The sequence below is a fragment of the Gavialis gangeticus genome, unplaced genomic scaffold (assembly GCF_001723915.1).
Source record: "Gavialis gangeticus isolate Ggan-Ray unplaced genomic scaffold, GavGan_comp1, whole genome shotgun sequence".
Taxonomy (NCBI): domain Eukaryota; kingdom Metazoa; phylum Chordata; order Crocodylia; family Gavialidae; genus Gavialis; species Gavialis gangeticus.
Genome location: NW_017728996.1, coordinates 33,310,649 through 33,324,418, shown reverse-complemented (window position 1 = coordinate 33,324,418; position 13,770 = coordinate 33,310,649). Strand labels below are relative to the sequence as shown.

General features: G+C 37.1%; 1 protein-coding gene across 12 annotated transcripts in view; it reads right to left on the bottom strand.

The window, feature by feature from the left end:
- Positions 1 to 13,770, bottom strand: part of TCF12 (transcription factor 12) — a 407,201-nt gene that overhangs the window by 45,029 nt on the left and 348,402 nt on the right. For 9 of the 12 annotated variants that reach the window (XM_019504280.1, XM_019504282.1, XM_019504281.1 and 6 more), the window contains exons 9-11: positions 3,137 to 3,242; positions 1,921 to 2,060; positions 1,448 to 1,592 (exon numbers count right to left, since the gene is read on the bottom strand). In XM_019504280.1, coding sequence (XP_019359825.1) covers positions 1,448 to 1,592; positions 1,921 to 2,060; positions 3,137 to 3,242 — 391 coding nt within the window. Of the gene's footprint in view, positions 1 to 1,447; positions 1,593 to 1,920; positions 2,061 to 3,136; positions 3,243 to 13,374; positions 13,553 to 13,770 lie in introns of those variants that run through there. The other 3 variants (XM_019504285.1, XM_019504292.1, XM_019504287.1) reach the window with 2 other exon arrangements.

Genomic DNA, 13,770 nt, shown 5'->3' with positions numbered 1-13,770 from the left:
GGGGGGGGGGGGGACCAGCATTTTTGCCTGCTCCCCCTGCTCAGAAATGCTGCCATCAGGGGGTACGCCAGTGCTCTCAGGGGGTGCAGGTGCACCTCTGTGCATCCCCTACACATTGCCACTGTCTGTCATGATTTGTGTTTGCATACTGTATATAGAAATGACTGCATAATAACTTAACAAAGTCTTAGTCTTGTATATTGTGGGGAGGGGGTGTAGTTGGGGTGCGTGCGTGCGTGCGTGTGTGTATGCATGTGTGGTGGGACGTGGGTAAGTGTGAGAGTGTGTGTATGGTGGGGTAGAGGGGTTGTGTGCATGGTGGGGTGTAGAAGTGGGGGGCTGTGTGGGGGCACACACGGTATGCTGGAGGGGTGTGTGTATGTATGTGGTGGGTTGTGGGGGCATGATGTAGGTGTGTGGCATTTGTGGGATGAGGGAGGGTGCAGGAGTCTGGGGGGAGAGACCCCCACACCTCCCCCCTACGGTGCGCAGCCCCTGCGGATGACAGCAGCGGCAACAGCAGCAGGCAAGGGCACTCAGAGTACTCATACCCAGCACAGGCACTGCCACTTGGCAGTCTGCAGCTCTAGCCAGTGCTGCACATCACTGCGAGGAGCAAAGCCTGACTGAGCAGCTTCTATCACCAGGGCCTCCCTGCCGTACACGTGCAGCCCCTGTACTTGTGTACCACTGGAGGAAGGCTCCACGCACTGGAGCTGGTTGCCTCTGCCACTCCTCACCTCCATATGTAGTGCTGGCCAGAGCCATGTGACACCAGGCAGCAGTGCCTGCACCAGGCATGAATGGTGTGAGCGCCCCTATCTGCTGCTGCTGCCGGTGGGGGCTGCACGCCATGGGCAAAGTTTGTGGAGAGGCTCTCCCAGCCTCCCACCCTCCCTCATACCCACACCCTGCCCACCTGAGCTCTGCATTGCCGCTGCCCCCCCAGGCACAGGCTCTGCACTGCCCCCAGCCCCACACTCTGCAAACCCCACCCAGGCACAGCTCCCCCACCGCTCCCATCTCACCTCCGCCATTTCCCTACCTGCTGCCCAGAGTAAGCGGGATGCCAGGGAAGCCAAGCAGGTCTCTCAGTGGCTGCAGCAGCAGCAGCCCCACCCAGAAGCTGCATGCTGGCCAGGCCAGGCCCTTCCATCCATGAGGGTGGGAGGTGCAATAGGGTATGTTGGCTGGGGGGCGGGGGGTATATGTGGGTGCCCCGCTCCCACCCTTGGGACCGGAAAAGCTGGGTGGAGTACAATTAGTTTGTGGGCTCTGCAGGCCAGGTGAAAGTGCCTGGTAGGCTGGATTCAGCCCGCGGGCCATATTTTCCCACCCCGTCCTAATATCTTAAATCATTACAATACAACAGAAATAGAAACATTTAATGACTGAGTAACTTTAACTTGCACCTTACAGATTCAGGATTAACCCAAGAAAATCTTACCCAGTATGTTATCTGATCCATTGACAGGAGGAGTATGAGAGGCAGCAACATAGGGTGAACTACTAGTACTGCCACGATGGAAGCTAGACATTGGAGGAAGACTGGCGTTTATATCTGTAGGTGAGACTGAATGTGGGGGATAGCTCTAGAGAAATGGAAAACAGGAATCAGACAATTCGGTAGTCTCTAAAAAATGTTGCCATTTTATGATACCAAAATACAAAATGTCCAACTTATTGCAAATTACATAAGAGACTAGCCATCTATCACAGACTATTTTATTACTACAGATCTATTTTAAATGACATGTACATTCAAATAAGATACAGCAAACAAGTATATTTAAGTTACCAATTAAACAATTGTGAATTCTGATATATATAGAACTTACATTGTGATCAGCCCAAACAAGAAATCAAACACAGCCATCTCCATATTTAAGTGCACTGGATTAGCTTGTTATAACAACTCACCAAGCGGTCATGTGTGTGTAGGCTGCCATAGCTGCTGGACTGGGACATGTGCGAAGAAGAGCTCCCCAGCATTCCACCATAACCAGGCTGGCTCATACCATTGGATGAACTCCAAAGGTCAGAAGAGTTATGGGTCCCATCTGTTTTTGTTTTTTTAAAGAAAAAATTGAAAAAATATTGCTTGTAAAAAGTGTACAAAGTTCTTCTCAATACAGTATCATGTATTTAAAAGCCTCTGTATAATTCTCTTGTTTTTTAGACTAGTATCAGTAGTGAAATAGTGAATAGCTATTACTGTGTCTTCCATTTTCCTGCCACCATACCGTGTTGCTAAATTTAAAAAAATGAGGCTTTATAGCTGAAACACAATCCAACCACAGCTGAGAAAATATGAAGTACTTCTGTTAATTACAAAGACCGTCAGTAAAGCCAGATTTATATCAAGAGGGATGATAAAAATTCCAGACAGCAACAAAATGATGCTTGGTTAAGCAATGCTCACCATAAACATATAGTGGAAAAGATTTCTTAATCCATAATAAGCAATTTATATTGTCTAAAACATTTTAACACTATAAAAATCAAAAAAGGTTCCATAATACCAGACTTAAATAACTGAAATTACTACATTATACAAGCCTCAAACCAAAGTGTGTCAGCACTACTTTCCCACAGGAATACAAACTGAAATACTCTCTACACTTCTATACTTGGAGATTGTTCCAAAACCTCATCAGACCAAAATAGGAGCTAGTAATACGACATGACGCTGAGGAAATGCAATCTCAAATCATGACTTCTGCTCCCTGTTTGATTCAAAAGTCATTTGTTTTTTGGCATGCTGGAGATATAAGCATTTATTGTGAACTCAGACTGTTAACAGATTGTACAGTCAAATTCCAGAATGATCAAGAAGATCTCACTTAATTTTTCTCTCTCAATTGTGTGCTGTTTTGAAGTCCCTACAAAATCAAAGGATGGGGAAATTCTGTCCATCTGGCCTTGTGAGTAATCCTCCAAAATTTTAGCCAGCAATTAATGTCACAAGGAAACCCTGAAATCAAATGACAGCTCCCTTTCATTTAATTTATAGAAATACACAAAATTCAGCTGCAAGTCTGAGAACAAAACCTTACTTCCTCTACAATTTATCTGTTGCATTACTTCGTAGGAAGTGGCTAACTAGCATTCCTGTATTCTGAGCTCCTTTACCTACCTTGCATAAAGAAAGTGCTAGCAAACATACTGCTTGGTGGTTTAGGAGATGGGTAACTTGGAGATTCTCTGTTGAAATCATCAGAACTTGGGGATGGCGCATATACCTAAAAATTGGAAAATAATAAAAAAAGCATATATGTAGTGTCTGGATGGCACAAATGAAAAACAACAGAAATGAATGCTAGCACAGAGGCCTAAATTAAAGAGAAGCAGCAAGCCCCACTATTTAGTTCATTTGTTGCCCTTATTTTGTTCGTTTTTAACCAGTTGCCAAAGTACTCCAGCAGAACAACCCTAACGACACTTCCTGGTGTGCCAATTTAACCAGGTGGCCTGATAAAAGCCTAAACGTTGGTTATGCCCACAAAGCATAATGGTTGCACAGACTTGTTGAACAAGATAAAAAAATAAGGAAAGAAGACAAAATCATAAGCCCAAAACAAGTTTTGATTTTAAAATAACTCTATGCTCGTTTAAATATTCGATTAGCTGGATTCCTAACCAGTCAAGTAAAAAAATGCATGTCCAGTACAAATAGTAATTTAATGTTACCTGTCTGCTTTTGTAGGTTTACGTAATGCAAGTCTATATCCTGCTGAGTGATTTTAAAACTACAGTATGAAGCAACTTTTAAAGTCTGGAACAGCTATTAAAATACTTGTTTGGATTCATCAGTGGAATGCCAATTTCCCTTGGTAAAACTTGTGTTTCAGATAAGCTCAGTATGAACATTTTAAACGGGCAAATGGCCAGTTTTCTCATCAATTTGAAAACTATATAGGGGGCAAAATAAATTTAAAGCTCAAATGCTTCTAACTGCAGTGGCTAAAAATGAGCAGTGAAAGAAATGAAAGTCCAGCCAGGTATGGTCTCAACAAATAAAAATCAGCAAAAAGACCATGCACAGACTTATACAATATAACACCATTGCTCTAAGAGATGATGCTAATTTATACCGTTTTGCTAAATATTTTAAATGTGGGACTATGAATTACCTATATTGTTTTAAAATATCTTAAGTCCTCAAATGCAAGTAGACAATTTAATGTTTTAATTACAGTTAAGAACACCGAAATGTAATTTCAGATGAATCATATTTTGCTACAGTACATGCCATAGGAGAGCCTGCTTCTTCTCCTGACAAAATAAACTAGTTTGCGATTTCTTTTTGATGTAATAAAAAGAACACAAGAGTTACATTCCAAATGCTGAAGGTGCGTGGTGGGGTTTTTTATGGGGGTTTTTTGTGCTTTTTTTTTTTTTTTAACATCCCCACAGAAATGCAAACGTACTGTATGTGCTCCTACAAGAGTTAGGCCTCTTCTCTCCCACTGCAATATGCTGGTTGCCAGTCAAAACTGAAAAAAGGTCCATGACTATTAAAAGAGGTCTTGAAAATCTAGGCAAATACTATTCTGCGATATAAGATTTAATGTTCTGACAACGAAGTGTGGAAAATGAAATTGGTAATTTTACATGTTAATTTGCATACCTATACCCATAATGATTTTCCAGCCTTCTGTTTTCAGACCAACTGGGCATGTCTGTATAAACAGAATTCTTTTATACATAGGGACTGAACTGCTATTCGTTAAGGCAGTTTTACATTAGTGTAACTGCAGTGGAATCAGTCTAGCATCACCAACATAAAACCAGTGTAAGAGAACACTCAACCCCTGGGCATTTCTGCAAACAGGAACCCTTGGAGTTGGGATAGTAGGGTAATAGCAATGAAGTAAAAATAACCCCTGTACTTATATTTGTATTTTAATCTTACAAACACAAAAAAGAATTATTTGTTGACTGTTCTAGAAACAAATATTGTTTCGAGGGAGAGTTTATATTCAATATATTCCCAAATTTAAAATTTCCGGAAGAAAGGTTAACAATGGAAATGCTGATCAAGTCTGAGTAACAGCATGACAACATTATAAACTAGGTTAAAAGTATGTGTGTATTCATGGTATATAATAAATGCATATATGCATACATGCACAGACTACACACATACTTAAACTGAAGTGACAGCCTGTCAAATTTTAAGTGCTCACAATCAGAAGACTACAAACATATTAGCAAAACTAGGTTTAATTTACAAGTTGTCTGTTGTGCAAAATAATGCAGCATATGCAATACCTGATGGATAATCTATCACTGTCACAGGGCAGCAGAGGAAACAAAGCTATGACATACAGCACTGACATGGAGATGTGCATTGATTAATGTGAAAAAAAATCCACAATGACAAATTATACTTCTTTTAAACTTTGGTGGAGTAGTGTTATCAACACAAGATTTGAGACAGGAGATACCAAGTAAACTTTCAATCACATTTCTAATGATTTTGACAATTTATAAAACTGTCTAATTAAACAAACAGTACCTCAAAAAAGAAAGTAAGCTGAAAAAGTTTAGCTTCTACAAAATGTATCATTTACAGTTACACATGTAAAAAATATTAGCATAATAAAAATGTTATGAAATATACTAATGTTAAAGAGGCCCCTTTAAAAAGCAACATGAAAGTTCTAGCATAGGCACATAACTTTATATAGTTTCTACTTGTTTTGGTATCTTAACTATAGCTTGCAAAAACATAGCTGCAATGTTATGAAGCTGCACTTGTGCCAGTCTAGATTTTTCAGATCAAAGAGCTTTTGCGGCAAAACACAACTGATGTGGTCTCAAAGACTTCATTAACTCCAGATGTGGGGAAATAGTCAGCCAATTCCACAAAAGGAGTAAGTCTCTTTTAGTTACAATCAGAGCTACCCACAAATTAAAACCAGACCTCTTATGTCATCTGATCACCTGCAGATGAGCGCCAGCTTTTTTTTCTGGTTAATGACCTAATCATAAGTTTTATTTTGTGTTGTTACAAACAGAATTTAAAAGCAAAGGAGGAAAAAAAAGATTACTGAGATTAAACTGTCTTTGAGGAGCAAGGTCCAAACATTTTTTAATTAAAAAATTGATAATAGAGAAACTGTATTTTAAATTTAAAGTTAAGAAAATACATAATAGATCATATCTGGCTTATCCATTTTAATACATTTCATGCTTGGCACCCTTATCCAGCAGAAAGTAGCCTCTGTGACCACTGTCATACAGCAGCTCTGTAGGTTCCCTCATAACAGCAATGGAAGCTGCTCCCAACTTTGAGGATATTCTCTTTTGTAACAGATGCGTAATGCAATTTTAAGTATGACATGGCTTCCCAAGACAGCCTCTTTTGGCAATCAAGCTGTTGAAAGTGCCATCTGGGAGGCACCAAAGTAGTTCTTTCCTGGCTAACATTCCCTGTCAGCCAGGGAACAATGTTAAAGAGCCACTAAGCCCAAAGAGTCCCCTTAGCAAACAACTTTGTCATAGGTGGACAGGAAACCTGTTGAAAGCTCATCTAGTTTCATCAAAGCCCCTAAACACAGGGCAACTGGCTAGAGGGAGTGGGGGGAATTATCTATGAAACTAGCGAGGGGTAGACACTCTTTCTGACCATGACAGGCGAGACTGCTCTTCCAACATACCAGACTCAGTTTTTAAGCAGCCCATAGAGGAGAAGCCAGGTCCGGCTCTTTCCACTGCACACAAGCACTTGCAGGTTGTGGGGCCGTAACAGGAAGGAGGAGAAACAAGGGAGTTGCAGAACATGGGATGTCAAAAGCTCCACTTCCCTCTACCTCCCTCACCCTGAGTTGTTCTACATTTCTCTACCATGAAAGATTCAGGGATGAGGTTTTACTGGGGAATTCTCCTTTTCTTTTCTTTTTTTTCTGTTCAGCTGGCTCACTTCCTTTCATAACAGGCCAGCCTGCTGCACCACTGGCTCCTTGGCCTTCCAGAGCTTGTGGACCTTCCAGAGCCCACAACAACATGGCTATTTTGCTGCTATACCAGCCTTGTACAGAACAATGAAGACAGCACACACTTTCTCTGATCTCCAGATACTCAATAGATATTATTATATATTTAAAAATTAATACACTTATAAACTATCAAAGAAGTGTATAGCATGCTTCAGTTTAACTAACAAAAAGCCTCAACAATAGACACATCATAACACCTTACTGATTTTACTCTGTTACCAGAATTTCCCTCTATATACACATTAAATAAGAACCAAACCCCACTGATAGCATACTTCCTCATGTTCAAATTTCTTTTCCTTTATATATCTGGGTTTTAAAACAAGTTTTATGGACCATAGTAAATACAGATTAAAGAAATATCAGAGATGCAAACACTTCAAGTCTATTTTAAAAATGCGTATAGTCAATCATATTCTGCATTCTGTATATGAAATTATAAATAATGATACTTATTTAAAACTTCACTATTATCACATTTTCAAAAAGCAGAAAAAACACACATCAAGCATTAACAAACTTGTATAAGGGAGTAAAAACAGCTAATCAAATCTGTAGCTCAAACTCCACTAACTGGCCTATCTAAATTCCATCAGTACTGGTCATGTATTATAAGAGTACGCTCTGATGAATGATCTGTACTTGTGGCAAGATTTCACAATTTATTATCTGTGGGAACTGTAGCAAAGACAAATGCTGTTGGAACTGTAGTCCAATAAAAAGTGAAAGATAACCATGAAAACTTCAAGAATGAAAATGGTAATTTAAATTTTTTAATCCTGTATATGCAGCAAGATGCAAGTATTCCTTCTGTCAGCAAAAATCTTAACCTTCAAATTTTAATGAACAAACAGAAAACATTTAAACAAGATATCAGATTGACAAAAGCCAGAAAATGCAAGATCTAAGCTGACCCTGATCTAAAATGCTACTCTGCTGTAAACACCAGGTATGATGTCTTGTACTGATTTGAGTCCCTGCAATACCTAAGCACAATGGGAAAAAAACACTGAGAAGGGAATGTCTCCCTTAACTCCAAACCTGACAGTTATTTTTTTTAGGATAGCATAAAACAACACGAAGTAAGATAAAAGTCAGAGTGAAGGGCCCAGCTCCTTCAGTTTTTCTGAAATTCACTATTTATGAAATGTTTTGGCATTTTTTTAAGCATGTGTTGTAAAAGTTTAGTTGGACCCTTGAAAATGCGGAATGATTGAAATCCTTCCTAGTCCCACGGTTAACAAAATGTGTAAAGAATCGCAGTATTTATGTCAGTGCTAAAGGCAGATTTAAGTGTTAGGCCAATTTGCTAAAACTCCTTATAAAATGTGTGGAAGGTTTTTCTATTTGTTTTAAGGGTGGGGGCAGTGGTTGAACAGGAGAATGAGACCAGAAACAAATGTGTATATATATCACAACAGATCAGAAAACAGGTTTCCTTTCCTCTTCTTAAATGCAAACTAAATTAATTGACTAATGACATGTACAACTGAGTCTTCAGAAATTCCTGTTTTAAATTTTCAAAAATTCAAAGGAAGCCCGAAATTAATAACTTAAATCTAACCAACTCATTTCCAGTCCTTGTTTGCCCTCAGGAAATCATTACAGCTGTGATATAAATCCCTATTATTAATTATGCTATATGAATAGATATAACACTGTCTTCTGTTTTAAATTAATCTAATCTCACCTTTAATCTCAGTTCCTACATCTCAGAGATGCAACTATATTTTTACAACATACCTGTGTTTACCAAAGCAAATATACTGAACAAATGAGTGTGTGTCACTCTTTGGCACCTACATTTTTGAGAAATATAGATCCATCCAATATAGCACCTGATCCCCTCCCTAGCTGCTTTCGTTTGCCCATGGAAATGGACATAACCTTCACTTTGAAGCATCAATAAAGCATGTTGTAGACAACACACCCTCCTAGCAGGGGACCGCTGCTCAATAGATTGGCAGTTAAACCCACTGGAGCTGAGCAGAGAAAACTCTCCTGAGCTGATGCACTGCAACCTATAATACTTCTCTTTTTTGGGGGGTGGGGATGGAAGGGGTGAAAAAAAATAAAGTTGACCAATGCTACAAGGTCTCTTTATTCAATGCCCACAGCAGTCCATCCCTAGAGAATTTCTGGATGATCCAATGTTTATCCTGACTTACAAATGTTAGCTTTGACCTTGTCTGAGGTGTTGTGGGCAGCATATGGTATAGGATAGATTTAATTGTACTTTTCTCTTTCTGCAATAACTGGCCTAATAGTAATAAAAGCTGAATCAAAATCCCTCTAGAAAGCAGAAAATATTTAATTTGTTAACACTTAGTTTCTGTAAACTTACAAACTGAGAATGTCTACATTTACATAAGGATAGACAAATTATTGTATTCTCTCTACAACATGTATTTTAGGGGGGAAAAGTGCTTATATTTCATCAGGGGCAATTTTCAATATTTTAAGACCTATATTGATACAGCATATTTTGATATTATAACTCAACATACTATGTTATGAGACCAAAAAGCAGATCATATTTTTTCAGTTTTTTTAAGTATAGACAAGTATATGCACATTCACACATGGGTACACGCAGATGTTTTTCAATAACGCTTTATATTCCTTTCAGAAAAACTGATTTAAAAAATTTTTCACTCCAAACATTTTACTCTAAACCTAGTACAAAATAATACCAGTGAAAATTTGAAAAGGGTGAGTGCCTTTAAAAGGGAACTGTTTTTTGTCCTTCTCTTTTTTGCTGCTATTCACGACTGTAGCAATTCCCTATGGCAGACAGTAACTCCCTTGTGGCAAATGCCCTCAACGAAATGTTGCCATATGTCCAGGAAAATAAACTACACTTTAACTACATCTATATTTGAACTACATTTAACTACAAATAAACTACATTTTAACTACAAACCAAAGCTATGCAGACTGGGGTTACAAATTAATTCATACTGTGAAAAATGCCCAATTCATCCTTACACATGACATACTACAATACTATGTCATCATCCTGAAGTGTGTAGTTAAAAGCTGTACAAAATAAACTTGAAAATCTAGAAAAATGTTTTTTCCCCCCAAGTGACTTGATTTTGTTTGTTAACAATACCATACTATTCTCTGTTCTGCTAAGATTTAAATGTTTCAGCACCATTGCTTAATAGACTGCCTAATATGTAAATATTCAATTTATTTTGAATATGTTGATTACAGATAAAACAAAAATTTACTTCATTTTACTGCATACAAATACTCCACAAAACTCCACTTTACTTTTTTTATCATTATGTATTTCCTCTCTCTACTTCATAAGATTTAAACAAAACAGGGCATGGATCAATAAAGCAGTTTCTCAGGTTTTTTTTATACAGTTAAAAATCCCTAACCTGATACCATTAAAAAAAAGCATCAAGTTAGTACATGCCATTAATTTTTCCATCAAAGACATCTGTTCCCCACCCTTCCCGATACAAATTTAGCACTCAGTAGAAAAGAAAGAAAAGGTGGAACTTGATAGCAAAAATGTGTTTAATTTTGCCTTGTGCTTTATCTTAATCTGTGAGAATGTTGTTTGAATTAATTCAACCTTCCCTCTTCCCAGCCCCCAAGGCATTCTTGTATTTTCTTCCCAGACACTAAGAAAAGAATTTCTGAATATCAACAGGTGAAGTAAAAACATTCCAAGTCTTCTAGTTAAGTATAAATAGTTTATACTTTCCCCTCAACAAACAGAACAACGCTAGGAAATACACTACTCAAAAAATTCCTTGAATTATATTACATAACACAAATAACCAGTACTATTTTACTACTTAGTAAAAGATATATGCTACAACTGTAATTTTCCACTTACACTTCTCTTTTGTAACACAGGGCAATTACAAGAACACAATCCCTTCAGACAGCATGAAAAATCATCATAATAATAATTTTTCATGCTACTACCATGAGAATGTATCTGTAACCCAGCATAACTAGCTGTGTTTGAAAGCATCTTTGCAGTTCAATGTCATTTTGTCTATGTATTACTTACCTTAATGTTTTTATAACTTTCAAGTTAAAAAATAAACACACTTAGAAAAAGCGTAACATATTTAGCTAAAATTTATACTGGGGAATACACCAATACCTAAAATTCACAACATATTTAAAATAAAATCTCAAAACATGAGCTACATGCCATTAACTACTAAGAGATTAAATGAAGGGACTGAAAGCAGTGGCACTTAAATAGGAACTGTGGTCTTAAGGCCATTCAGTCTTCTCTAACTGTGGAGAAGTTCACATATAGATACTTTATGTCAATTTAATATATATACACATATATATCTATATATAGGAAAGCATTCATACAAACAGCAAAACCCAAACCCTCGCCTTTAATGCATGCATGCACAGACGCAAACATACACACATATATTTATATAAAATCTGAATGAATAGTGGCATTCTTTAATTTACAGAGACTTATTGGGGGAGTAAAAACTGAAAGCTGTCAATAAGTAAAAAATGCAGATAAAACTTCAGGCCGTGTGATATAAGATTGTCATATGATTTGTCATCTATTTACTAACTCTTCAAGCTCATAAAGGTCACCTCTGACCTATAACAGGCACATGCTATCAATTTTCAGGCCATGCTACCCTACAGTACCAGCTCTTCCATATACTATGAGCCTGGAAATACTTAATAAGATCAAAGCTTTTTTCCTGCTTCAGAACAAAGAAAAATGTTGTAATAAGGCGATCTGTGCTCAAGAAAGAATAAAATCAAAACTCCATGCAAGTCATATTCTCTTTGCTTCAGGGTATTGTATAGTTAATTTTACTTAAGTCATATATATATCTTCACATAAAACTTCAAACAGACTGTTTTAACTTAGGAGCAGACATGAAAGAAAAATGATTTCACATTTGAAAGACAGCTGGCATTTGTACCAAAGGAAATGAAAGAGAGCTCAAGCAATTTCACTTATTTGCCCACCCTCTCCCTCAGTATCTTTTCTCTTATTGGACAAGCTTTGTTTGTAATGAGTTTCAAGATCCATAGTTTAATTACCATTGAATAGACACCATGGCAAAAAAGTTTACTAATAAATAAAAGCAAAGCTCAAGTAGGCCTATGGGAAAAGAAATGCCAATGAAACAAGTCAATATATTTACAGACCTTACATTCTCCAAGTATTCATTTATATACTTTGTTCTCAGAACATGGGCAAACCAAAATCATGTACAAATAAAATAAAGATGTTTAAACAAAAAGCACTATAAATATACTGTACAAAATTTATAATTCCAGATACAGACTGGGTTTGTCTTTTGTCATACAAACTAATAATATCAATATTTTACATTTTAAATATAGAGACCATAATCAGGAAATAGCATATCATCAATCCACAGCAAATTAAATATAAAGAAATGTAAATATTTTAGATTTTTCAAAAACTTATAATCACTCATTTTAATTTGTATTCTGCAGTAGATCCAGTTGCATTTTGCCCTGTTACATACAAAATTTGAAATAATCAAATTTTGGAAAAGAAGGTAGTACTTGCCTAAACTGCATTGTTGTTCAGATTCTACCATTCTCTGAAACATAGTACGTTATCAGGGTAATGGCCACAATTCAAACAGATAAAGCTAGTCACTGAAACAGACATCTATTAAGTATATGCAAAAATATAGTATCTTTTGATCTTCCAGAGGATCATGGATTAGAAAATCTGGACTATGCTATCAGGTACACACTCTGTTGAAAATGTTTTGGTGTAAACAAGATTCAAATTTGTGAATCAAACCAACTTTCCTGAATAGGGTCAAAATGATGATTTGATTGGAAGCAGATGGTATAACAGTAAAGTCAGTCTCTGAACCTCAAACTCCAAACAGGAAACACAAGCCTTACTGGCTGACTGCTTCCCTAATCATTCCCAGAGAGTCATACTTGTTATTTTTATAAATAACCAAGAAGACTTTCATCTCTTCTCTCTGTTACACAAAGCAGCCAATAAATCTAAATATAGTTTTTTGGTTTTTAAATATCATCAGAAAAAGCCCCATCTTTGCAAATATATTGTCAGCATAGAGAATAGGTTGTCTTCTAGAAAGAAACACATTAGAAATATTATGTAATTCAACATTAGGTTCATTTTTTAAAAAAAAAATCTACCAACTATAAACTTAGATTTATCTTATCATTACAGAATGTCAGCCTCATAAGTCTTCTAAAATATGCAAGTAAATTACACCAGCAATCTAAAGTACTTTGTTAGACTAATCTAAAAACATACAGGTTTCAGTAAGTGCCTATTCAGCTATGTCAGCCACTTAGAAACTATATGAACAAAGGAAAGCACCCTTACCGTTTTCCCATTGTAGTAATACATCAAAGAATTGCTGCCCATTCCAGGTACAGGGTATGCACAATACATGTTGATTCTAAAAATGACACAGTCTGCAGTTAAAGTGCACTGCTTCTCTCCAAGACATCCATCCACCCGATCAAACAGAGTAATTCTTCAGTACTATGCATGCACACATGGATCTACTCAAAAGGAACTTATGCAAAACAGGACTGAACCAACTCATATAAGGAAGTGGGGGGAGATGCACTGTAACCTCCATTAAATCTATCAACCCCCTGCTTTTAGTTACATTCTAACCAGCAAAATGTCTGCATCATAGTAAAACAAAACTTACTTTCAACAGACAAGCTACATAGGTTTGATCCTACCAACATACCAAAATTATTAGTTTTT